The sequence below is a fragment of the Mucor velutinosus genome, assembly GCF_035048745.1.
Source record: "Mucor velutinosus strain NIH1002 chromosome Unknown tig00001571, whole genome shotgun sequence".
In the NCBI taxonomy this organism is placed as follows: domain Eukaryota; kingdom Fungi; phylum Mucoromycota; class Mucoromycetes; order Mucorales; family Mucoraceae; genus Mucor; species Mucor velutinosus.
The window spans coordinates 115592-141824 of record NW_027041911.1 but is presented as its reverse complement, the minus strand read 5'-3'; the positions used below and the strand labels follow the sequence as shown (position 1 = coordinate 141824).

General features: G+C 43.2%; 10 protein-coding genes across 10 annotated transcripts; 5 read left to right on the top strand and 5 right to left on the bottom strand.

The window, feature by feature from the left end:
* Window positions 1-103: 103 nt before the first annotated feature.
* On the bottom strand, window positions 104-1806 carry ATC70_012955 (uncharacterized protein; the record flags this gene model as incomplete). Its single annotated transcript, XM_064832123.1, has 7 exons — window positions 104-341; window positions 417-618; window positions 687-814; window positions 873-1282; window positions 1345-1425; window positions 1484-1620; window positions 1674-1806. 7 exons carry the CDS (start codon window positions 1804-1806, stop codon window positions 104-106), a joined length of 1329 nt encoding a protein of 442 aa, XP_064679826.1.
* A 575-nt stretch (window positions 1807-2381) lies between these two features.
* ATC70_012954 (uncharacterized protein) lies at window positions 2382-4547 on the bottom strand (the record flags this gene model as incomplete). The annotated part of the gene is made up of 1 exon (XM_064832122.1): window positions 2382-4547. The coding sequence occupies one exon, from the start codon at window positions 4545-4547 to the stop codon at window positions 2382-2384; it is 2166 nt and encodes a 721-aa protein (XP_064679825.1).
* A 2073-nt stretch (window positions 4548-6620) lies between these two features.
* On the bottom strand, window positions 6621-7917 carry ATC70_012953 (uncharacterized protein; the record flags this gene model as incomplete). The annotated part of the gene is made up of 2 exons (XM_064832121.1): window positions 6621-7062; window positions 7121-7917. The coding sequence occupies 2 exons, from the start codon at window positions 7915-7917 to the stop codon at window positions 6621-6623; spliced, it is 1239 nt and encodes a 412-aa protein (XP_064679824.1).
* A 2916-nt stretch (window positions 7918-10833) lies between these two features.
* ATC70_012952 (uncharacterized protein) lies at window positions 10834-11544 on the top strand (the record flags this gene model as incomplete). The annotated part of the gene is made up of 1 exon (XM_064832120.1): window positions 10834-11544. The coding sequence occupies one exon, from the start codon at window positions 10834-10836 to the stop codon at window positions 11542-11544; it is 711 nt and encodes a 236-aa protein (XP_064679823.1).
* Window positions 11545-12002: 458 nt separating this feature from the next.
* Window positions 12003-13349, top strand: ATC70_012951 (uncharacterized protein; the record flags this gene model as incomplete). Its single annotated transcript, XM_064832119.1, has 1 exon — window positions 12003-13349. One exon carries the CDS (start codon window positions 12003-12005, stop codon window positions 13347-13349), a length of 1347 nt encoding a protein of 448 aa, XP_064679822.1.
* Window positions 13350-13546: 197 nt separating this feature from the next.
* Window positions 13547-17272, top strand: ATC70_012950 (uncharacterized protein; the record flags this gene model as incomplete). The annotated part of the gene is made up of 1 exon (XM_064832118.1): window positions 13547-17272. The coding sequence occupies one exon, from the start codon at window positions 13547-13549 to the stop codon at window positions 17270-17272; it is 3726 nt and encodes a 1241-aa protein (XP_064679821.1).
* Window positions 17273-18525: 1253 nt separating this feature from the next.
* ATC70_012949 (uncharacterized protein) lies at window positions 18526-19621 on the top strand (the record flags this gene model as incomplete). Its single annotated transcript, XM_064832117.1, has 3 exons — window positions 18526-18555; window positions 18611-18819; window positions 18883-19621. 3 exons carry the CDS (start codon window positions 18526-18528, stop codon window positions 19619-19621), a joined length of 978 nt encoding a protein of 325 aa, XP_064679820.1.
* An 875-nt stretch (window positions 19622-20496) lies between these two features.
* On the top strand, window positions 20497-21277 carry ATC70_012948 (uncharacterized protein; the record flags this gene model as incomplete). The annotated part of the gene is made up of 3 exons (XM_064832116.1): window positions 20497-20742; window positions 20815-21195; window positions 21269-21277. 3 exons carry the CDS (start codon window positions 20497-20499, stop codon window positions 21275-21277), a joined length of 636 nt encoding a protein of 211 aa, XP_064679819.1.
* Window positions 21278-21481: 204 nt separating this feature from the next.
* On the bottom strand, window positions 21482-23849 carry ATC70_012947 (uncharacterized protein; the record flags this gene model as incomplete). The annotated part of the gene is made up of 12 exons (XM_064832115.1): window positions 21482-21858; window positions 21916-22093; window positions 22150-22173; window positions 22230-22767; window positions 22826-22941; window positions 22996-23026; window positions 23092-23286; window positions 23341-23431; window positions 23493-23513; window positions 23586-23604; window positions 23661-23718; window positions 23776-23849. The coding sequence occupies 12 exons, from the start codon at window positions 23847-23849 to the stop codon at window positions 21482-21484; spliced, it is 1722 nt and encodes a 573-aa protein (XP_064679818.1).
* A 334-nt stretch (window positions 23850-24183) lies between these two features.
* ATC70_012946 (uncharacterized protein) lies at window positions 24184-26123 on the bottom strand (the record flags this gene model as incomplete). The annotated part of the gene is made up of 4 exons (XM_064832114.1): window positions 24184-25550; window positions 25611-25786; window positions 25852-26055; window positions 26116-26123. The coding sequence occupies 4 exons, from the start codon at window positions 26121-26123 to the stop codon at window positions 24184-24186; spliced, it is 1755 nt and encodes a 584-aa protein (XP_064679817.1).
* Window positions 26124-26233: the final 110 nt, after the last annotated feature.

Genomic DNA, 26233 nt, shown 5'->3' with positions numbered 1-26233 from the left:
ATTAACACTCGCACAAGCTCGCACACACGCACACACACACACACACACACACACACACACACAACATTTCTTTTTGTAAAATAAAATTTATATATTAATGAAATTAGATATCGGCTGTCTTTTCACCATTGACAGCACGGAAAGCAGTGTATTGTTGGCGAACTGTTTCATCTAATGAAATAGCTTCAAAGACGCTCTGCAAACCGCTGGCATCAAAGTGATCTACATTGTATAATTTTGACGCAGTGTATTCCAACTTGTATCGCAACACACCGCTCTGATTTGCCTCTTCCAAGTTGGCATAGTATTGATCCCAATCAAGAATAGTGCCATAAGGGTATCTGAGAAGGAGAGGGGGGGGGGGGAAGTAGGGTTAGGGTGTCTGTTGTATGAATCGCAAACGGTCAACCTCTTACTGTGTGCCTTCTGTATCATATGTATAGATTCGAACTGCAGGATTCTGTTGAGGCACTATCGAAGGCGCATTGAAAAGGACACCAACCACCTTGTATGTCTCTAGTTCTGCAGCTGTCATGGGAACTTCCTCCTCTCCCAGGGCTGCAACTCGAGTATAGGTGCCGTCTTGTTTGTTCTGCAGTACAGCTGTCAATTGATCATCTATCAAGAATGCCGTTAGTATTTTTTTTTATACAATGATCGATTTGACTTTAAGGGATGGATCCTACAGTTGAAATGGCCAGAGAAGTGGGCTAAAATAACGTCCGAGTAAGAGCCCAAAAGACTGTAGTACTCATCGTAGCATCTATCCTTGTAGAAATGCTCGTCTAATTTACTATTTGGTGGCACATGCGCACTGTTTATACATAGGTTAGTGATTTAGAAATCCAGGAAAACAAAAACAGACACATTACAGAATATAAGCCTTGGAGTTTTGAGCTCGCGTTTCTTCCAATGACTTTTTCAGCCAGTCTAATTGAGTTCTTCCAGGTCCAGGTACATCGCAGTCTGTGTACAAGAGCCCATTCTTTTTGAAAAAGGCCATAGTGTTTGTATTGATGGTACGTAGATTGGAGGTAATCTCCTGGACATAGTAGCCGCCTTGAATGAAATCTTGGCCCAATGCCAGGTCGAATGGAGCCCAGGTAGACACAAAATCTGTGTAGGAATCATCGTAGGCCATGACATTGTTGTGTGTGTCTACATCATTGTTGCCAAGCACAGGGATGACTTTGGAGGAGAATGTCTCTTTGAAATAGTGCACTACTCGTTGCTGAGTGGATCTGACCTCGTCGTCGCCTCGCATGTCCTGGTAATCACGATCCTGGGAGGGGTTAGAGTGAGTGAGGCGTATCCAGAGATGTTTGTATGAGAGAAGCTGCTTACATGACGAACGGAATCACCCGTGTATATGACAAAGTCTGCATCGGATGCCTGTTGCTTCAAGAATTCGAATGTGGCATCAATCTGTTCAGGTAGAAGGGCTCAGTATGCGCTTGATTGTATCAAACTACTTGTCATTTACCAAGGCCTTTGGGGAATCACAATCACTTCCTAAAGCGCCAAATTTACCAGCAATACCTTTGCCAGTGTCGCCGTCTTTACGATGGCAGAGACTGGAGACGGAGGCGCCCTCCACATAGTAGGGATCTAAATGGAAATCTAATTGGTGTGTCAAGATAGTGTATTACATCTACTCGGGAGCAAGCTTCTACCTGTGATGTGTACAAATTTGCCAGATACACCTCCACTGCGCTTACGAGCATTGGGAATGATGACAGCAGCACTGACAAGAGAGGAGACAGCAGTAGCAACGAGTGATAGTCTCAATGTGTGTTTCAAAAGCATGGTTGTGGTATTGAGAAGCAAGAGGGAAACAGTGCAAACCAGATCGATGCTCTCTATTTATATGAAATTGTCACATTATTCAATTCAATGTGTCATGTATATAGAGTTAGGAGATTGTCAGGGCAGCAGCAACATTGGCGGGAACAAGAATACGAAGGATGTGCTAGTGTTTACTTGGGTTCTATGCATGCTGACAATTACACACGCATTATGTTGAGGTTGAATGCAAAGCATATTTGGATGCATAACATTTTGTAAACACTTGATTGCTTTCATCTCCTATTTTATGCTCTGCTTCTCACATGGTATCACTTGTTATTGTTTATAAAATGTAGATTTATGTGGTTTTGTGTATTAGTTTTTTGATGCGATTAATAGTACTATTGTTAATATATATAAATACATGAGTGAATAATGGAATATTAGAGCTGAAAAAAAAAAAAAAAAGCATGAGACAAGAAAAAAATAGGGGTAGACAAGGAGAGAGTGAGTGTGAGAGATACAATAAACTAAGAGAGAATCTAATATACAAGTGAGAAAGCAAACTTAAAACAAAAATTAAAAAAGAGAATATGCTAGTATATCAGGGATCTTGCCCATTCATCCGCTACTGAAATTAGCTCGAATGTATAGTCTGCTGGCTCAATACTCTTGTTGGTAGGTCCTGAAGCTGCGCTGGGTGTTCCTACGGCACCGACCGCCGCTGCTGCTGCTGCTACAGCGGCGGCAGACACACTACCAGAAGGTGACGATGTGCTACTGGCTTGCTGTTGATAACAAGCGTCAAACGCGAATTGACCAGAAATCATGGGGTTGTTGGGGAAAGGCGATCTACGTCTTTCAGGTGATACTGAGCCATAACCTGATCCATTTTCCAACACTTCTTGATGTGGTGTATACATGTTGCCATTGGGCTCCATACTGTTACTGCTATCCTTTTGAACCAGGTCACTGATCGCAGAGAACGCAGACGCATATGATGTCTGTGGCGGCACACCCATGGAAGATCCCATCATTTGTGTATTGGGCTGCAATGTCAAATCCACCAAACGAGCGAAATTACGCAAATCACGCATAGGAATGTGTTCCACAATCAATCTGACATCCTCCAAGCTCTTTCTGAATTGCAATTTGGCGCCTTCCGATACGTCCAAACGTGGATTGTCAAAATCAACAGCATGTGTCAAAGCAGCAAAAATACCAGAGAAGGTGGACACGGCAAAGGTGTACATGAGGTGCTGATGCTGTACGGTGAGTGACACAATTTGAGTGATGGTGTTGGCTAGTGTTCTTCGTCTTTCACGGTGCAAATCTTCGTCCTGATAACGACAGCACATGATGAGCGACAGTTCCAGATCGTAGCAAATCAGATGGAGATTGGCAACGACAGCCGAGGAGGGTACAGCTGGCATGAATCGCTGCATGCTGGGGTTGTTGGCAGGTGTAGTCCATTGAAGCTCGTTGGGCAACATGTCTCTCCATTGATGAATGGCATCCAAATACTGCAAAATCTGGTTCTCTTCACTAATGGTCCACAGGCTCAAGTTCTTCATGTCGTACGTAAAAAAGTGAATCACCTTCTCCATTAAAATCATGAGTCGACACAGTTGGTTGAATCCTTCCAGCACTAGCCTCTCCTGCAAGGAATCCTCGGGTAAGGGCGTTGGGAAATCCAACGCAATGTCCTTTGATTTCAACATCCAAGGTCTTTCCATAGTACAACTCTCCAGTTTGTCCATCACAAAACAAGTCCACAGCACTCGCTTACGCAACTCGATATCACACTGAGACATTTGACTACTGTAATTTGCTGTATGTAAACCCAGTTCGAAGCACATACGAATCGCCATGCCACTGTACATCCAAGCACGACTGGATCGAGTGCGAGTACCGTTTTGAGGGATATGATCGCAATCATACAATGCCATGTACAGTAAAGCAATGACTGTACTGATGCGAGGTACGTCCAAAAAATCATCCACGAGTCGTCTCGCACGATTGTAGAACAAGTCGCCCTGTGTTGAGGGATTGTTCTGTTCGGAACGGAAAGCAGGATTGTTGATGCGTTTTGCCGCATGCGCATAGATGCAATTGAGTAGGAGTGGTGTCACGAGGGGGCCCTTAATCTTGAGTTGATCGTAAAACATAGATCTGGACAGTGTAGGCAAGATGTGATGGCATTCATCAAAAAAGACCCCGATCAAATGCTCCTGTGTGGGTCGAGATGGCATGTCAATCGGTGCTGTGTAGTAGGTGGGCAGGTGTGGTTCAGGCGTCCATCGAACAAACTCTCCATAGCTTCTCCATGGCGTGACGTTCTCGTTTCCCAACTTTGAAGCATCGTGATGTAACGTTAAACGAACGAGGCCATCTGTGAGCTGTTCAATCATTTTGTCGGGTCTAGTAGCTGGTTGTGATGTAGGCTGTGTTGATATGGATTGACCATTGGTTTGTGTATTGCTAGCAAACAGGTTGTCAGGTCGATCCTGAGCAAATATCTTGTTGTTGTCATCACGAGGTGCGGATGAAGAAGCATTGGAAACAGTGTGTTGATGCTGTTGCTGTTGTTGCTGCTGCTGCTGCTTCAATTGAACTTGTTCTCCTATATCCTGAAAATAGGATTCCGAAATAGCTTGTGTACTAATGCTGTTCAAATGGGTTGAAGATGATGACGATGGAGATGTTGACTCATTGACTGGATCCAATCGAATGTATGTTTCATCTGGGTTCTTTAAATACATACATTTTCGTCTTCTCGCTATAACCATAAAACGGATGAGAGCCATGCACACCCATCATCCCAATATACCGTTATATTCACCTTTGCACTAAGAATGAAGTCGAGTTAATATACATTTAAATTACAAAAGAAAACATTAAGCAGTACCTGCATACATGGTTGTTTTCCATCACACTACGGCATTTACGTTTTTCATGTGAGCTAATTACTTTTTTTTTTTTATAGCGGATGATGTTTTACCTTTATCTTCTTCATCCTACATGGATGGCATGCTCTTCCTACTTTTAATCTCTTATGTCTACTATCATCTAGTAACTAGCAATTAACATCTCTACTACTATTCCCAATGTTAATCATTCCAAACAAACCTCTGAGTGGTAATTCAAGCGTAGCAAACATCTTTTTGGTTAAAACGCCAAGGGGAAAATAAGAAAGAGAGAAATGGGAAGAGAAGTAGTAGAAGATAAAGAAAATATAAATGTTGTCGTTCGAGAAAGAGCGAAAAGACAACAATGAACAGAAATAGAAAATAGAGGGGAAATTTACAATATTGGGGTCTTTCTTTCGTAGTTTCGATAAAGCATGCACCAGAGGCCGAAAAGAGTGAGAGAGAGAGAGTCCAAATTTAAGAGTTGAAAGGTGGATATTTAGCGCGCACACAGGCTTGATAGTGGGTATGTGTGTGGGCAAACTTTTTTATTCATTCAACTTTACAAAATTAGAATAGATGTGTGACCAGAGAGATAAGTTTGCCCCATTCAAAAACCTATTGGATGAGACCATCAAAATTAAATAGTTTCAAAAGTCTCAATTTAGATTTGACTCTTCGCTTGGGGCTGCTATATGCTTGCTTTCAATATCCGTTCATTTGGGTAAACAGGCCACAATATCTCTCATTCCATGGCATTTTTTGCTTTACATCCCCAGCGAGGCATCTAGATGAATCAGGAAAGATGAAGGTTGCTTTGACAAGAACAATGCAATTGGTTCCCAGATGTATTTTGTTGTCATGGTAACCAGGTACCAAAATCCCAATGTTGATTGATTTGTTCATAAGAGGGCTGTGATATATACAATAGATGGAAGCACTAAAATGAACAAGGTCTCACAAGGAAAGAAACTATCGGCTTGGCCTACCGTAAGCAATAACGTAAGCTATAGAGTGCAACAACAGCATTGTTTTCTGAATTTATAGAGATCAGATCCACTCGATATTCAAGTGAAAATGAAATAAAGCCTCATGACGGTACATTTACTTTTTGTCCTTGCCGTTCCATCATCTCTTCATCCATTTCAATGCTGCTTATTCAGGCGAGCATGTGTTACTATCGCAATCAAGCTATAATTTGCCTAATCGTATCACCAAGCTAGTCATCTATAATTCCCTTTGAACTTATATAAGCAAAACCCTGGCTTATGAGAAAAAGCCTAAATTTAATGATTTGTACAAATACGGCTTACTACTCGCTACATAAATGGGAAAGAATAACAACAGGGTTGGACATCCCCCTTTCAAATGTAAACAAAAAGTAACGAATGAGGTACCATTGTGCACCAAACCCATTTTTTTTTTGATCTCCCGCGTTTGACCAGCAGCTGGGAGGATCGAGTTACCTACTAGTGTGATTATGGTTTATGTTGACAAACAAATGATAAAAACAGAAAATACCACAGAAAAGGGGTGGGCCATGAAAGGCATTCCGTACTAGATGTAAATTAATATATTTTGCCATTAACGATACCAGAGAATTTTTTCTATTTTGCGGAGCCATACTACTGTCATCATTAAAGATATTCGCCTCTTCTTGGTTGTGGATAGATGCTGCTTAAAGTCTAACGAAGAGAACCTGCTCTACGCATATTACTTTTATTAGTTATTTATTGTGATACTACATGAAATGCTGATTAAGAAAAGCAATGAATAAAGAAAAAAAAACTGTTGTTACAAATGTGTGAAAAAGAGAGGTGGGTGGTACTTGTTTTGTTTCTCAAGTAGATGAGAGAGGAAGGGGAGATGAAGTGGTTATAGATATATATACTGTACAATTAGGAATTACATAATAGAAAACGTGGATTACATGTCAACAATACGCTGCACTTTGCCACATTCAGCGAGATGTTCGCCTCTATATTTGATGAGATATTCACCATTTTCTTTCCATGTAACAGTCTTGTTTACAGGACAGCCCTTACTGCTGTTGGAACACTTGTAGTAGACGCTCTTGTTTCCAGTCTTCTTTTGGATGGTATTGCCATTGTTTTTCCAGAAGAAGCCATCGACGTAGGGATAATCTCTTGTTTCAACAATCTTTGAAATGGCCTGCATTTCACGTCTGCGACGAGGACGTTGAGGGAAATAGGAATCGTAGCGGCGAGGAGGCTCAGCGGATGATGCGTTTGTTTTGATTTGAGTGGAGAACGTATCTTCCAATGGTTGGTTCGTGGTATTGAGCGTATAAGGTGGAGAAAGAGGATGGAGCGAGTTTCTTGCAGACACCATTGGTTGAGCAGTGAAGCTAATAGGGAACGAGTTAGATTTATACACTCTAAGGATAATATCAATAGACGAATTACCTCATGGAAAGCATCGATGCTGCTGCTGTTGATGTGGCATGAGGGCTGAATGTACGATCATCGATTTCCTCAGAATTGGCGCTGCCATCAAAAGAAGATCCGAGAGCTGAATCACGACGATTGCAATCAGAATCATCCATCAGCATCTCTAATGCACTCGGTCTTCTTGGGATTTGGCCAAATTGATTAGTGTTAAGTAGATTGTGGGTTGCAGTAGTAGTAATAGTAGGTGTGCTAGCTGCAGTAGTAGTGGCAGTGGTCGTTGAGGAACTGTTCATCATATTCGAGCTGCTTGACATGAGAGCAGGTGGGGTGGAAGAGGTGGTGGTAAATGAAGCATCAGGGGTCTGGGGTGTGCCGTTCATTTGTTGTTGTTGTTGAAGCAAGAACAAGTCGAGCTCCTTGGCTCTCAGCTTGGCTTCTTCAGCTCTTCTCTTGTCTTCTTCCACTTTGCTTAGTAAAATCAAGCGCAACAGCTCAGGTTGAGATTGGTAATAGATGATGACATCTTGAAGATCACAAGAAACAGGGTTGATGGCAGGATTGCTGCTATTGTTATTGCTGTTCATGCCGGTATTGTTGTTTGTGTTATTCATGGTAGTTGTGTTGGGTAATGACATGGGAACCGATGATGGCAATGAATTGCTTCTCCATTGGTCATATTCTTGAGGTTGCGAGAATGAATTGGCTTTGTTGATGGGATTAGGACGAGTAAATGTTGGTGTTTCTGTGGGATAGAGAATTCCGCCAACCTTTGACATGTCCTTTGACATTGAAGGAAAGCTGAAATCGTTCATTTTGAAAGAATTTACTTGGAGGGAAAATGTAGAATAGAATAAAAAGGTCGAAATATGATCTTTCAAGAAATTCCCGTCCTTTTATAAAGGGAACTATAGCTTCAAGATGGAGTGAAACCGTAAAAGTGGGATCACACGGGATTCTCTTTCACTCAGCTGTGTACAACTAGCACTTTTTTTTTTTACTGGGACATGCCCAATGGCACTGATTGCCCCGCACTCACAACCTATCCCACATCGACAACCCACTCACTCGATTCCGCTATGTATTGATTCGTTCCCTAACAGCCGAATGTATTGGAGGAAACTTGCTATAAACGGACATTTGTCAATTAGATTTCCGTATTAACCCGTCGAGGAAAACAGAAGAAATGGCTGCTCATTTGTACAGTTTTAATTTTGGAAAATTGCCTATATTTTTTCTGTTGGATCGGTTGTGTACACAAAGGGAGCATTTCATTTAATAAATATATCGGTTTGCATTAGTCTTGTGTTTGATAGTTACAAATAGCATTGGGTGTTAAAATAGGAAATGATGTGGAAATGAAACAAACAGGCCGGGTTTAGACGGCGATAATCAGAGCAAAATCTGAATCGATTCATAATTTTCTTTATAGTCTTTCTCTTGAGTTTTGGTGTATTTAGGCCCTGCCCTGGGATTGATTGACAGGGTCCTTGAACAAAACTGTGCTTTTTTAAAACTGCTGGAATCATCGTCTCCACCTTTGATATGTAAATGTCGCTTACCATTCATTGAATACAAAGCATCATGTGCAAATAAAGACATCCCCAGACTTTGTAATGGCTTCCTTTCGTTAGCTACTATTCTCTTCTGTGTAATAATTTGCTTTAAACCTTAATACGCTATCAAGCATGACATATGTCGTGAAAAACCTGATCTATGTTTCTAATGTATCATGTAACAAAAAAAAAAAATTAGCAAATATCGACTGATCTCTCATAAACAGGCTCCTCATATTCCTCTTTCTCAATATGAAATTTGATAAAAGACAGATTTTCTTGTGCTTAAAAGGATGATGTCAAGAGTAGCAACATTTCCTGCTCTTCTGACGTTTTGGAAATGGTGGTTCCACATGAGAATGCATGAGAGAGAGAGAGAAGGCATTGTGTATAGAATCGCTGTGAAAATGAGGTGATAATTTCATCTTCTCTTAATAACCTTCCCCACGGCTGCCTTATTAGTAGATTTGTTTCAGTCATTTCGGTCCTGCATTGAAAGATGAATCGATTGTTCATGCCCAGAAGTGTCTCTCTATCTTGATAGAGATTGCAAGTATGTTTAAGTTTTGAGTTTCGATGTGTATATAATGCAGACAATCAAAACTCTGCTTGATTCTAACGGTTTACTGCACTCTCTTTCTGTCACTTCAACATTGGCATGCTAATATTTATTCAATGAGAGAAATATCGATGCATTGAATGTAACCAATGCTACAAAAACCGTTGAAATACAAAAATGTGCTTGTTTCGTTTCACGCATTTAAAAAGCAATGACAAATAGCTCATTTTCTTTATAGCCCAAAAACTAACCGTTTGCTTAAGTAATTCAACCTTAATTCCCTCAGTTGTAAACGCCGAATAAAAAAGACTGTATCAATGTGATGATTCGTAATGGAAAATAGGGACAATTTCATATCGTACGTCTTTTAGGGGTGGGCATATTTTAACCATGTAATTTAAGAAATCAAAACCAAAAGCGTAATATTATTATTTGTAACAATCAACGTTTGGAATCTTTATTCGGCGACATTGCCCAAGATGTATTTCTTTGACAATGATGCGAAAGGCACCTTTGTCATTGATAGTGGGCACATTGTGAGATTCGTTTGTTTATCAATGAACTAAAGAAGACGTATTTGTTTCTTCTTGGAAATCTCTCCTTGATCAATCATGACAAACAGTGACGACCATGGGCATAATATTCGCAATGTATTTTTAAAAACGTTTATACTTGCTTACTCCACGTCGGCTCATCTTTCAAGATATGCTTGATCTAACAATTTATTAACTGAGTACATTTATTATAATACACCTTCGCTAGACTCTCTTCTCCGATTACACCAAATGTCCTGAGCGAAACAAAAGCTGCATAACTAGTGGCTTTTTTTCCATCTTGACAGTTTGGATCATCCTTTGTACAAATTCATTGGTTTTAATCCTTAATGTAAAAGTTACAAGAGGATATTATCGGAAAGACAGGAAATTACAAACGTTGGACCTTAACATATTTGGCATGGCAATGCAAATAATCACTACCTGAGAGGGTGATGTACTCAACTATGGGCAATTGAAAGCGTCGGATTGTGGCATTACTTGTTTGAACGTGTCTCTGTCAATGCTGATGGGAACCCTGGGTAAAAATGGAGTTTTCCATCAGAATTACGTAAATTTTACAAGAAAACTGTGCAAACGGGCATCTCTAGTGAACCAGCAGCCTGCACTCTCCAATGCTTTGAGAGACACCTTTCTTTATCCCAAGTGTAGAGGGCATCATCCATTTTGCCAGCCAAAACCTGGTTAAAGCTCCGGCGCTTTCTTTTTTTTCTCGAAACGGGAATTTTTGATCTACTTTCGACTTGTTTGATCTATTCTGTTCAATTCTCCGTCCCCATTCCTGTCATCCTCCGCCTCCCTTTCACTTCTCTCCTTCAACATGCGCTACCCCCTTCCCATCCTTTCGCCTCCACCTTTTCCCCACCCTCCGTCATCCTAGCTGACCATCTCACCCTACGTCAGGATCTCTTTGGATCTGATATCTTTGATTACAACTCTACTTCCAACACCATTGTTTTCAAAGAATCTTTTGAGCACCTCCCCCATCCTCACTGCAGTCGCCGTGCCATCAATTTCATATATGATCAATACCTCTTCCTCAATACGTTCACCCTAAACACCATGCTCACAAATATCCCTCGTCCCCTCCCCACTACTGATCAATTATCCACCTCCTCCATACTCACCCTTGACTCTCTCCACTCCCTTCTTCTCTCCATGATCTCCTCACACTTTGATCTAGATTTCCAACAATTCCATCCAGTCCCTGCGACTACCACTGGTTATAAATCCTTACCTTCCTACCATGTTCCTCCCAAACCTCCATCTGTCTTATCCTCTGCCAAATGGAAACGTCTCTGGTCCTTACGTATCCCATTGAATGCACGTAACACCTGGTTCCGCATCCTTCATAATAAAGTCGCCACAAGAGACATTCTTCATGAACGGCAACCTCATATCCACCATCCCTTTTGTAGGATCTGCCACTCATCCACCGAAACATTGGAACACTTCCTCTTTGCCTGTCCCCACAAACGATCCTTTTGGTCTTCCGCCCTCTCCATTTACATGCCCCCTCTCATCTCCCAAAACAGTTACCAAAACTTCCAGAAATTCCTTCTTTTCGAACACAACCCTTCTCGTCAAGATCATTCAATCTATCCGAATCTCTCTGCTTACCAGGTTTTCGCCTGCATGCTACAAACTATATGGTATCACCACTACCAGTTTACATTCCAGGACAAACCTTTCCTACCATCAATTTTACTCTCATCACTTCGTAGCTCATTAGATACCTTACATTTCCAAGAAACCTTAGATCAGTCTCCATAATTAGTCCCCCCAATATATATCCAGTCTTTTTTCCTCTCCCATCTAATAGGCGTACGTAAAAGGACTTTAAATAAAGCAATACAATTGCCCTACAAAAAAAAATATTCTGTTCAATTCGACTATACGAATTTTAATTGTCATACCATGGCTCCTAATACATTCTAGGAGTAATTTTTGAGGCGAATCCAATGGTGCTATTTCCAAGAGGTGTTTTGAATGAGAATACCGCGTAAATTTAGAAAATAGGAAATGATGCTTATGGCCAAAATGTCGAGATTTCACATACGAATGTCTCTCAAAAGTGTGTTCAGGGGTTGCTTTGGATCGAGGAAAACATTTTGGTTTAATACAAAAAAGGCTCTTTCGCGTAACCATCACTACCCCTAAGGTGAAAATTACGCCACTGCTTAAATCACATCTACAACCTTATAACCACCAGCGTTCCACTACCCATCCTCATGGCTACCACCACTGACCTCTCTTGGGTCACGGTCCTCTCTCGAGGCCTCTCCAAGAAGGTCATCAATGCTCCACAACAGCGAGCTAAAGATGACCATTTTAAACTAATTCCTGAAGTTATGTTCGAACACGAAGATCTGAAGGCCGAGGTGCTCACTCGTAAAGCTACTGCCATCCTGCAGCAAGCTTTGACACCGGGATCGGTTTTGTTTACCTTTCCAAACAAACTTTTTGTGCATCGTACAACAGCGTATCGCCTCATTCAGGAACAAATAGCTGCTAATGTCCAGTTTCGCCCCCTTAGTCTGTATCACCAGAAGTCAACTGGAGATCTCTTGGTGGAAGCTAAATTTGACTCCCCTGAGGATGCCAAACGAGCCATCAACAACGGCATCACTCATGGCGATGTGGTATACAAAGCTACTGCTGTCAAGGACAACAGCGAGGGCAAACTCACCCATGTGCAGATGACTATTGTCCGCATGCCAAACATGACCACTTTTCTGGAGGACTTGCAACGCTCGCTGAAATACTATGGTAAGCTATACCAAATCAAGAAGTACACTGTTGATGGCTTCTTTGAGGGTCATGTCAGCTTCCTGATCGACACTTCGGTCAAGTACACTGACGCGGAAGGTCACTCCTACGACGTACAGCCTTTGAGTCGCATGCTTTACCTTTCCGCCTGGGATGTCTATGTGCCAGCGACATACAGAGGAGCACCACCAGTTTGCCATTTCTGCCGTCAGAGTGGACACATTCGCGCTGCTTGTCCTATCCTAGCTAAACGCAAATGTTTCAAATGTCACAAGTTGGGACACACTGTTAAGTTCTGTCGAGAGGAAGAGAAGCCTTTTGACGAAGCAATCGCTGAATATGAGTCGAGCCAAAGGGATCACACTGATTCCTACTCAGTCACTCCAATTGATAAAGTTAACGAAAAAGAGAAGGGCCACAGAGCATCCCCTGCGATCAATGATATTCTCGCGCAGCAACTGCCATCTCAGCCCACCACCACAGACAAGCTAGCCGGCAAAACGACCGAGCTCACAAGTAGCCAGATCAGTACCTTGTTTTCCGCAAATGACAGCCAAACCTGGGACCAGTCTCCGGATGTGATGGAGGTAGATCCCCAGACCCTCCAGCGTTCTCCCAACGGTAGCGATGCTTCTAAGCATGCTCCGTTAGCTTCGTCCTTCCATATGCATTTGGATCCCAAGTTATCTGCTGACAATGTCTCCTCTCCCAATGATTTCCAGACTGATGTGCCCTCTCTCCGCCGTCATTCTATGAGCTCGACGTCTATGTCGCAGCCTCAAGTGTATCATGTCGCCCATAGGGCATAATGATACAACAATCATTGCGCATAGGTACCCTTAATGCCCGGAGCATCTTTAAGGGTTCCTCAAAATCTATACAGAAGGAATTCACTTCCTTTCTGCGCTCCAAAACCCTCCAGCTAGATATTCTCTGTCTGCAGGAGGTCTCTCATTACCGTCAGCAGGCCCACCTCACTGATGATAATGTGCGTGCTTTCTCTTTTATGTTTCCTCGGTCTTCCTTTGTCGTCTCGAAGCATTGTGCAATAGTGTGTCTGAAGCAAGGCTTGGAGCTCGCGGATGCCACCATCTCTCGTGACGAACGCTGCATCACCGCCACTATTAAGGACGCTAATCACACCATATGCCAGATAGCTAATGTGTACATGCCCGTGCACAGAGCCCATCGCTATGCTTTCCTGGAGGAGCTGATGTCCATGCCCTTCTGGTCTGATATGCTTGACTCCCAGTGGATCTTGCTTGGGGATTTCAATATCCATTTGCATGATGCGGTCGAAGCTCGTCTCCCTAGAGTCCAACCTTTTGTTGAATGGCTGAACACTCATTTTTTCAACTGTTTTCCAAAAGGCACAATGACTCTCCCTAAAGCTGGCACCACCATTGACTATGTCTTTGCTCCTCCTCCTATGGCGACTCGTATCATCAACACTCAGACTCACCACATTCCACCTGAGTGGACCGATCACAGCCTCCTCACAATCGATCTGGTCACCTCTGGCGTCCAGTTGGGTCCTGGCAGCTGGCGTTTGAATCCGTACTTGCTTGAGAACCGTGAATTCCAAGCCCTTTTGGATAAAACCGTGGATATGTTTTTGGCGTCTGACTATTATACGACAGATGTGGCTGATATGGGTGTCTCTGCTCAGGAGAAGTGGGAATCTCTCAAGTCGATCATCAAGTACTGTGCCAAACAGTTCACCAAAGGCCAGAAGGCTCGCTTCAAAGCTCGAGTCTCCCACCTCCAACGTGAACGGGAACAGCTACTTGGGACCCCGGAGGAGTCGGCAAGGATCAAAAGACTGGAGCAACTGATTGAGCAACGGATTCAAGATGACACTCGTCAAGCTATGCTGCGTTCGGCTACTCGTTGGCTGGAAATGGGAGAGCAGAACAACAAATACTTTTTCAATGTGATCAAGGATCGTGAGGCGCAACAAACCATCCAGTCCCTGAAAAAGGCTGGCACTGGAGAGAAGCTGACAGACATGGGCGACATTCTCCAAGAAGCTCGTACTTTCTATCAGGATCTCTACACACCTGAAGACATTGATTTGGCTGCCGTCAACTCTCTCTTTGACAATATCCCTGCTGATGCGAAGCTACAAGAAGCTGAGGCAGACCGGCTGATTGAACCACCCTCCACAGACTCTGTCTTGCTGTTACTGGACCATGCACCCAAGAACAAGTCTCCTGGTTTGGATGGCCTTCCGTTTGAGGTGTATCGCTATTTGGCGGCGAAGTTCCCTGCTGTTCTGCTTCTCTTGCAGCAAGTGCTGACTGATGCGCTGCGTGGTGTCTTCCCTGACTCTTGGAAAGAAACGAGGATGGTACTGCTGTTCAAGAAGGGCGATCCAGAGCTCCTCAAGAACTGGCGACCTCTCTCGATGATCAATAGCGATGCTAAGCTGTTCACCAAGATGTTAGCCAACCGGTTCAAACGTGTCCTCTCCCGATTGATTACGCCGTACCAAACAGGCTTTATGCCTCACCGGCTCATCTCGGACAATGCGTGGTTGAACCAGACGCTGATGACCAACCTCCGTGATGCAGCTCCTCAGGATCCCAATGTCGCCGTACTCTTGGATCAAGAGAAAGCCTATGATCGGGTCAATCCGACATATCTGGCGATGGTTCTTCGTCAGTTTGGCTTCCCGGCATCGTTGGTATCCAGTGTGTCAAGTCTGTTCTTTGGTACTCGTATCTCCTTGTCAATCAATGGGTGGTTGGGCGCCCCCATCGATCAACAACGTGGTTTACGACAGGGTGATCCGTTGTCCCCTTTGCTGTTCAACCTGGCTTTCGAGCCGTTCCTTAGAACCATCTTGGCCTGCCCTTCTCTTCAAGGCGTCTCAATGTCTACCGCTGTCCGTGCTCCTCTCGCAGGGCGTATCTCTCGTGCCTCCTCTCTCGTGCCGGTCCAAGGCGACCATGATCTCCTACGCGCTCCGGCGACCCCTCCACGGGTGAAGCTGTTGAGCTATGCCGATGATCTGGAAGTCTTCCTGACTTCTACGGCGGAATGGCCTGTGCTGCTGTCTCTTTTGTCGCTCTATGGCAAAGCGTCCAACGCCAAGGTCAATTTGGAGAAAACCGTGCTGTTGTCGCTGTCAGGCGAGGCTCATGCTGATTGGAAGCGAGTGACGGAAACATCTAACATTGAGTGGTACGACAGCTCGTCAGTTGGCTCTGTGAGGTATCTAGGTTACCCTCTGTATCATACAGAGGAGCAGTTGCAGCATTTCCTGAATTCCATTACCGTGAAGATTCAACGTCATTGCAATCTGCTCACCAAGCGGCAGCTATCCATTCGTGGAAAGGGTTTAGTGGCGAATTCCCTTCTGCTGTCTCGCTTGTGGCATCTCCTGCGTGTGGTTGTGGTTCCTGACAAGTGGCTGGAGGAGATACAGCGCGTGGTACGCCAGTACATCGTCTCGTTTTGGCCTACTGTGGCTTGGGATTCTCTCTGCCTTCCTAGGAAGCATGGAGGTATTGGTCTGGTTGACATCAAGAAGCAACATCTCGCCTTGCATCTCATATATGTCAAGCGTCTGCTTCGTCCCAGATCCCCAGCGGATTTCCTCACTCCCTGGCTGATGTATACATTCCATGTATACTCAGGTCATGCTACGGTGCTGCCTTTGCTGCTATACCCACGTACCTGCTGGCCGCGTGTGCGGAAATGCCCTCACTTGGAGCATCTGGCTCGTCTACTCACTCGTTTGCCTCCCTTGACTCTCACTCCTGAGTGGCCGTCTTGGTGGCTCCTAGATCTGCCCTGGTTACAAGTATGCTCCCTGTCTCCCACAGCGACTTTGCCTTTGACTAGGAACAGTGACAAACTGCCACCTCATGCCTTGATTGCCAGCCTCTTGAGCGTGCTCCCCAACTCCCACATCTTGGTTTGCGTGCGTCCCCGTGATACTGCTGCATTGCAACATCTGTTCAATGCCTTGTGCCCCATCGAGGGTCCTCCTGTTTGGGCTGTCCCTGCTCCTCTCAGGTCCGTCATGGCCTTCACCGCTCCAGAGCGAACCGCACTGCTGGAGAGTTCCACTACCCCCTCTCCACCCACGGCTAGCTTTTCGCATTGGTTCATCACCACTGGCCCTCGCTCAAAAGCTACAGTGGACAAGATCACTCTCGGGGCGTTACGCCGTTCCTGGCATCCGTCATTTGACATGTTGCGTCGCCCAGCCCATCCTCCTGGCTATCGCCCACCACATCTCCTGCTTCCTCCTCACCTCTGGCGTGATTTCTGGTCTCTCTGTCTCCCGCCCAAGGCATTTACACCGTGGTGGCGTTTGCTGCATGGACATCTCTCGGTGCAGGTTCGCCTGCACTCCATGAACCGTGTGAAGTATCCTTCCCCACTGTGTAAGATGTGTCATGAAGCAACTGAAGATGAATACCATATGGTCATTGGCTGCAGTATGAAGTCCCTCTTCTGGTATGAGTTTGTCTCTCACCTTGGTCTTGCTGATCTGTTCCCTACGGACGAGGCCATCTGGATTGGGTTGACCACCCTTCACGGCCAGGACAACAATCCTCTGGACATTTCCATCTTGGAACTTCTCGGCGCTGCCTTCTCATCTATCTGGCAACATCATTGGGGCTGCACAATTGATGGTAAATCTTGGATCACTCGGGCTGTTTTCTCCTCTTTTCTGGAAGATCATTCCAAGTTAATTTCTTCTTTCTTAGACATGTAAGACCCTTATGGCACCTTACTGTCTATAATATAAATAAAAAACACATTTAAATACAAAAAAAAAAAAAATTTTGGTTTAATACATACCATAGTAAAAATCTTCATTTTCAAGGTCAAAAATGTGATCGTTTGATTTTCGATGAAAACTATGAGGGGTACCTCATGTTTTTTGATTGATTTTTGGCCATGTTTTTTTGATCCCCAAAAAGTTGAGCAAAGGTGTCAGAAAGTAACTGCCAGATGAGAACAGTTGTTTGGTGCTATTCTGGCCATCTAAAGCGGCCTTGAACGCAAGAAAACGCAGCTCAAATGCACTCAGATTTTGTTGTATCAGGGACACTAAGGACTAAAAAGGGATAATATCTGTATGATACTTGCCTGTATATGAAATATCTACGTGTATATGGATGTAGAGCATTACATAAGAATAATATGAAGGTTTTTTTATGTGTAAGTGGACGGCCAACACAAAAGTAGCAGTATCTTGATAAAATACGTAAGGGTAACCGGTAGCGCCAGCTACCGCTGCGCATGTTGGTTCTCACCGAAGCGAAGCGAAGGTAGAGAGCCATCCGAAGCATAAACACTCGTATGCCATAGTAAAAGTCTTTAATTCTGAGGTCAAAAACGCGGTCGTTTGATTTTCGATGAAAACCATGAGGTATCCCTCGTGGTTTAAGGTTGATGTTAGACAATCCCAAAAAAAGTTTAGCAAAGGTGTCAAAAAGGAGCTGCTGCTAGATGAGAGCACTTGCTTGGTACTATTCCGAAAGTCTAACACGGGGTTCAGCGCGAGAAATTACGGATCAAATGCATCCGTATTTCGCTGTAATTTGCACATTTTGAAATAGTAAGAAGCAATGCATGTACGCAATCTACTCCACTAAGAGTTTTTGATAATTGAACTAGCTATTTGGTTATTCTAATGCGATTTCGATGTTTCTTGTCTATAGCTTGAGTGCCATCTTCTTTTCTAAATCTACATTGACGGGATGAGTCAGTGCGGACACGTTTATAAATGCAAATGCTCCAGGCAAATTTTAAAAGATCAAATGCATGCGTGGCTGTACCTTTGTTACTTTTCAACGTCTCGGAAGTATCATCGGGTTTGTCAACAATCTATCTTTGCCAAATTTGGCGATATTTACCACTCTGGACGGGAAGAATCTGATTTTTATCTTTGGTTGATTTTTTTTTTCTGGATTGCAACCTCTTTCTTTGCTTAGCTTTCCTCTCTCACGCACTTTATCAAAGATGTCATCCTCTGCTCAAGACGTTGTTCTGGTAAGACGCATGACGGAACTATTGCTTTTTCATACTAAATCGCACCGTCCACTAGCACTGGTTTCCAGGATCTCCGTATTGTCAAAAGATAATTTGGATATTAAACTACAAGAAGGTCGATTACATGACTGTGCAGATCAATAGATTAGAACCTCGCCCTCTGCGTAGGCCCCTTGATGGCGGCTACAGAAAGACGCCCATATTGCAAATTGGTAACCACATTTACTGCGATACTAAAAGTATTATACCTGCTCTTGAAAACCAGTGGGTAGATAAGCTCCTTCTCGTGTTTGTCACATGACTACCAACTGTTATCAATTGCCTTAGATTCCCTGAGCCCAGTTTATGTCCCAAGCTTACCACTAACCCCGATGTTTCTTCTGAAGCGTTGGCTAGAGGATTAACTGTTTGGTTGGATAGTCATCTATTTACAGCAATTTTTTCTCAAATACCCATCCAGACGTTTACTACAGATGTGCTCAAGGATAGAAGTGAGTTGGTTGGCTATCAGCTAGATGCAAAGGCTATGATCGCTGCTGCTCCTTTTATGAAAGCCACTATCCTATCTGAATTCCGTATAGCTGAGAGTATTCTTGCTGAAAAAACGTGGGTTCTGGACACTGACACCCCATCACTTGTCGATTTTAGTCTTGCCATGATGACCTTCTTTTGTAAAAATGTGGCTGGTGAAGATTGGATCCAAAGCAAGCTGAAGAGGCTATATGAGCATATGAATCGTATAATGAGTGTTTTCACGGATACTATGCAGGAGGCTCGTCCCCAGATCACCGAAATGGAAGCTCTTGAAATATTGAAACGCCATGAATCTGATACTCTTCCAAGAGATTTCGAGGTCAATGATAGTACCCTTCCAATCGAACTAGGCCAATTAGTGTCTGTTACTCCCTTGGACACAGGTAAAATCCCTGCTTTTGGCAGACTGATAAGAAGTACTATTGACGAAACCGTTATTTCTCACAAAAACGCCGAGCATAACACTACCAGTATTATTCATTTCCCTGTTACTGGATTTATCGTTGTCCCTACAAAGCCTCAAGTCAACTAATAACCCAATAATGACTATGAATAAACGAAATGTTCTTTCTGCATGTCTGCTTGGACCCAAATTTGGAAATAGTTTGACGTTTCTACTCCGCTCAGGGGTTCATCTGGTTGCCATGGTATAAAAATGGCCATGATCGTCCAAGTTTTAAACGTTGAAAATAACTGGTAAGGAGAGCTCTATATATCGTTTTTGTAATTTTTCTGATTGCGCTACTAATTGTTAGAAACTCTGCCTATTCATAACCTATTCGAAATATATAACTTTATACCATTTTTTGGCAATATAAGAAGGCGCTAATTCCTTAACCTTTTTACATATTCAATTTGGAATATCCGTGGATCTATAGATCGTTCTATAGAACTTTGCAATATTAGAGCTTCAAAAAGCAGCCATAGTACGTTTGGCTCAATACCAGCAATGTCAGTATGCTATACTATCTTGCTGTTTGCATACTCGATGTAGAATAAGTGAGCTTTGAAATGTCTCTCACCTGGCTGGTAGGATGGTCTTTGGTTTCGCTCCAGAAGGGTTGCGCATACAGTTTATCGGCCCGATACATTCAAGTCACTGAAGGCTTTGAATACAAGATGCTGTCCGGTGAACCATTCGGAACTCTAAAATCAACGTTTTGGTGCTTCCAACATCATGTAACCAGTGTAGTCTTTCTCTTTCCCCCTCACTGGTAATCCTTACGTACGTATAGACACAGAGCAGCATCTAGATATCCTGCTAGGAATCCATCAGTATCATCAGGAGGAGAGCAAGTTGAGAAATGGATGAATTGATTACAGATGGATTCTTACAGTTGGATCATCAGATGAAACGATAGTATGATATAGAGCTGAAGTCTAATTTTTTCATAACATCAATAGACCATGGTTTTGAAGCACAACAACCAATTGCCTAACCAGCATTTCCGCAAGCAATGGGACCTCCGTGTCAAGACTTGGTTCGACCAAGCTGGTCGCAAGAAGTCTAGAAGAATCGCACGTGTCCAAAAGGCCGGTCGTATTGCTCCTAGACCCATTGATGGTCTCCTCCGTCCTGCTGTTCGTTGCCCCACCGTCCGTTACAACATGAAGTTGAGATCTGGTCGTGGTTTCACTCTTGAAGAACTCAAGGTAAGGATTTGTAGACAGTCTTTTTGTGGAATTTGACGGCTTGGATGTTGACGTATCAAATGTGAATTGTAGGAAGCTGGTGTCCGTCGCAAGGAAGCCCGCTCCATTGGTATTGCCGTCGATTTCCGTCGTCGCAACAAGTCCAACGAGTCTCTCGAGCTCAACGTTCAACGCTTGAAGGCTTACAAGGCTAAGCTCATCGTTTTCCCCCGTAAGGCTGGTAAGGCCAAGAAGGGTGATTCCGAAGCTGCTGAGGTCGCCTCCGCTGTTCAACTCCGTGGTCCTCTCTTCCCTGTTGAGCAAGTTGCTGCTGCCCCCGAAGCTCGTGCCATCACTGCTGAGGAGAAGTCTACCAATGCTTACATGAAGCTCCGTTATGCTCGCTCTGCTGCCCGTACTCTCGGTGCCCGTGAGAAGCGTGCCCGTGATAAGGCTGAGGAGGAGGCCAACAAGGTAAATTTGACATTTGGCAACAGAAAGTCTTTGATTGTGCTAACATGATTCTCTTTTTTTTTCAATCTTATAGAAGAAATAAATTGTTCAAGCCAACTTCATTGTAAACGTATCCAAAGAAACAAATAAAAAAGACTGAAGATGCGTTTTATATATATATAAGTATATAAAAAAGGAATTACCGTAAAGTTTTGCTCTTTTTTGTTATGACAAATGTGTTGCTGTGATCATTTATTGTGAGGAGGGAGAGTATCAAAGATGGTGTAATTGGATATGTTGTGGATGTTTACCAACCAGTGGCACAACCATCACCTCTGGGATCGCTTCCAGCCGCAAGAACTCGTTTGCCTGTTCTTTTGTCTGTTACAGAACGAATGATTTGACCGCGGCCAAACATGGCGCGAGCATGGTCGTGCAATACATAGCAGGTGTGACCCTTGGCTTCCAACTCTTTAATAGTGTCTTGTAAACCATCTTCCAAGTAAATGACAGATTGAGTGACCTCAGTGAATACATAGGCACCACCAGAGAGCAAAGGATTTCCTTTTGGCGGAGCGACACAAAGACGAGGAAGATCCAAGGCATGTTGAGGATTAGATTGATAATGCTTCATATTCAAGATGACTTGTACTTGCCCTTGAGGCTGCATGAAAGCACCCATAACTGTAGTTTACGTTTAGTGACAGTTCAGTATCTACCTATCATTATGGAATACATTACCACCAAAACAAGCCTCTAGCTCGTGGCCATTATCAGTCTTATGAGTGATCATGGAAGGAATGATGGTATGGTAAGGTCTTTTGCTAGGGCCGAGGCAGTTGGGATGATCCTCAATCAACACGAAATTGCACCCACGATTGTGCAAGACGATACCAGTATTGTCAGCTATAATGTGAGACTAGAGACGTAATTATTGTTAGCATGAAACAAAACTGGGCAAAGGAATAAGCTTACCCCAAAGTGCATGAAGGTAGAGTTCTACAAGGAAGATCATTAGCTCATGAACACGCAATCACAAAACTCTGATCACTTACAATGAAACTGCAAGCATTGCCTTCTTCATCTACTACAGAGAAGTAAACTGTGTTTCCAGTCTTCTCGGGATACCCTTTGCTGATACGGTCGTTTCTATGCTCCAAATCAACCAACTTTGCACGCTCTCTCAAATACTCCTTACTCAAGAGAGCCTCAGTTGGGACATGTTCTACTTGCGGATCAGCTACATAATGTCTCGTATCAGCAAAAGCAAGGCGAAGAGCCTCTGTGACAATGTGAACATATTCGGCAGAATTATGTTTAATTTCGTTGAAATTGATACGTCCTGATTCCTCAAGTGCTTCAATGATACCCAATGCGATCAGCGTAGTGATGCCTTGACCGTTAGGAGGAATTTCCCATACAGTCCAGTCATGGTAATCAAGTGAAATGGGCTCGATAAGCTCAGAATTGTGTTGAGCGAGATCTTCTAATGTCATGACACCACCGCGTGATCTCAGGGCATCTACAATAGCCTGACCAATGCGTCCTCCATAGAATCCTTCTTTACCTTCAGCACCGAGGGTTCGGAAGGTCCTGTGGTATAACTTTTAGTATTTGTGTCATACAAGGATACAGAACATTTTCGTCTTACTGAGCAAGGGCGGGAACAGACATAATTTCGCCTTCTGTAGGTGCTCTCTTGTTATCAATGAGCCAATCAACCTGGCCAGGGTTTGTTTCGATCAACAATTTGACCTCTTCATTCCACTAGAACTCGAGGAATTAAGATTTTGTCCTGATCTACACGGTTTCTATGCTTACATGAGTTGCAGAAATGTTCGATACAGGAAAACTGTGAATAATATTAGAGTTGAGTAACAAAATGCAGAATCATCATGCCTGTAGTTGTTCCCTTACCCATTTTCAGCCAGATCAATGGCGGGAGTAAGAATAGTAGCAAGATCAACTTTACCGGAACCAAAATTCTTGACAGTGTCAACCCAAGCAGCAGCCGCACCTGGCACCGTTACTGCGTGAGGAGTAGTAGTGGGTAATGAGGCACCGCTGATACCTTCGTTACGGAGATGTTCCAAGGTCAGGGCAGTAGGAGTTCTAGGAATATGACTTGATCTAGCCATGGATCTTATCAACTCAACATTAACCTACCTTCCTGATCCATTGAGCCCCTTTACAGTCTTGGATTTTGCGTCATAAAAGAGACAAAAGGCATCACCACCAATTCCAGTCGACCCCGGCTCTATTCGAAAAAAAAAAGGCATCAATAAGATATACTCATCTGTTGTCATGTATCTACTTACCAGTAACATTCAAAGCAGCAGCTACACAAAATGACTCAAGTTAGTCCATATTATATATATCGGGTAAATGTTAAATTTGTGAACGTGTCTTACCAACAGCAACAGCAGCGTCCTATGTTTTATAGAGATGGTTAGTGTAATGCTTGCTATCAGGACCAAATAGCTTACAGCAGCATTTCCGCCTTTCTTTAAAATGTCAATACCAGCTTGGGTTGCTAAAGGTTGGCTAAATTGGCAACGTCAATCTTTGGATCAGAAGCTTGATTGTAAATAAACCACTTACGAGCTGGATACAATGGCATGAGTGCCATAAACAGTAGAGCGACGAGATATAAAGGGCAATGAAGCAGCTGTCATTTTGTGTAGTAAATTCAATGCGATGATAGAATTCAAGGAAGAAGAGAAAAGGTGGCATTATTGTGGGGAAGGGTCATTTATACCTAAATTTCCCATAAATTTGTAGATGGTCGCACTAGGCCAAAACTCAGAAATGTGTGTTTTTAAATGTTGATTTTAATCAAATTGTACATTGGATTGTATATGTAAAGAAATAAAGGAAAACAAAGCTGCTTTTAAGTGAGGTGGAATATAGTAGATGATGGATAATTAAATGACTTTTTTTAGTGGGGGAGAGATTGTAAATATGTGAATGTGATTAGTATATATATAAAGGGGGAGTTGTAAGAAGAGATTAACACATAATGTCAATTTCTTCATCGGTATCTTCGTTGTCATCTTCAACGACGGACGATAATGTTACAATTTGTTCGGCTTCTATCACTGGTACTTGATGCATAATTGTACAATTATCTATCACACCAAGATCCATCTTTTCCTCACCAAACACTACTAATGGACTACTGTCTTCTTCAACTTCGTTATCTTCATCATCTGAGGGTGCAAGCATCTCCTCCAATAAACGGCGCTTGTGAACAGCTGCTCTTCTCTTGGGTCTTGAGATTGCAATGCTGTCGGGATCTTGGATGACATGAATAGACGAGGAAACAAGCGCATCATCGTCATGGCGACGATTTTTGCTCTTTTTGGCCACTGGCTTTCTACGGTTGTTCTTGACTGTGTTGTTCTTTTTCGATAAAGAAGCCATAGAAATGGGGCCTTCAGGAATTTGTTTGGGTTTTGATATGGCATAATTCATGTGCTCTTGGTCGTCTTCGTCGTCAGATGATGAACCAGCATCAATATCCTCAGTCAACTCTGCACGAGATTTTGTCTTGGGCTTGCTGGGCTTGCGTCTACGCTGAACCTTTTTATCTACAAGGGCAGGTCGAGTGCGAGGGCCTTTGGGTTTCTTGTTAATATAACGTTCTACATTCACAGCAGGTCCACCATTTTGTTCCATGATACAAGCATCGACATAGGATAACACTTGGACCAACTGCTCACGAGCTAAACAAGACAGATCAATTTCCACCTCATCTTCTTGCTGATTTGACTCGGGTGACAAGATGGGCAGAATGCCAGGCAACTTCTCGGGATCAAGGCTATTGGTAATACGATCCAGTAAAGTTTCTTCGATTTGGCGTTTGTGCATGTAGACATAGGCATTGGCAATGGGAGAGACAGCACGAGAACGACGGCCAGGTGTGGCTTCAGATTCGGATTCAGAATCAGAGGATGAGGCATAACGACCACGACTACTCATGTTGGCAACTGTAGTTGGAATCACATTTTCGTCTTCGGAATCAGATTCTTCTTCGGATGAAGAGCCAGAACTTGAATCGTCAGAGCTATCGCTACTGCTGGATGAACTTCTTCTGCGTTTCAGCATGTTGTTGCTCGAGATGACTTGCTCTTCCTCCTCCTCCTCCTCCTCAGTTACAAGCTCATTGCTGTCATTCTCTTCATCTTCAACGTTGACTTGGACATCATCTTTCTCCAATACTTGCAATTTCTCAACAATGATATCTTGTTGTTCAAGTTGCTCAATATGAACATCAGGAACAGACTGAACAATAGGACTGATTTGAGTAGAGCTATCAGATGGAGATGAAGCTGATGAGGTGGAAGCGCTGAGATTGAGCGATTGATCGTCGGGTACTTTTGCAAGGAAGAGTAAGTTTTCCCAGTATCATCCGAGTGAAGGTTCAAATGGCTTACCAAAAGCTAATTCATCGTAAAATGCGGTTTGATTCATGTCCTGGGTAAAGTCGATTTGATTTTGGCCGAAAAGATTCTCGAGTTGGATAGACTGAGCATACATTTGTGTATCGAAATCTGAGAGGCAAGCAGCATTTTCCCCACCCCAAGGTTGCAACCATGAGTTTATGGATTCTCTGTTGTAAGATAATTTAGCCATTAGAGCGGACACGCAAAAAGTTTTTTTTTTATGATTTTGTACCTCATCATGAGTTCTTGAACCTCGCCAGTCAGATCCTCCACAGGAAGGCTATTTGACCATTCAGCAGATGTAGCGAATAACTGATTGAATTGTTCATCGTTCAGAGATTCGTTATTGGCGTCGATCTTGACATCGACGGGAAAGTTAGGAGAGTAGCTGTCGTCAGTTACGACTTCATTGTTGGGCTGATGTGCGATTGTAACTCTGTGATCATGGAAACAAATTAGACGCAACATTTCGACATTTGCATGTGAGCAAACTTACCCTCCCATTATAATGATCAAGTATGAAGTATATGAGTGAATAAAAATAGGGAGCGCGTATGTATAATTGCAAAAGTGTGTATGTGTTTGAGTGTGGGTATTTCTAAGATGTATTCAAA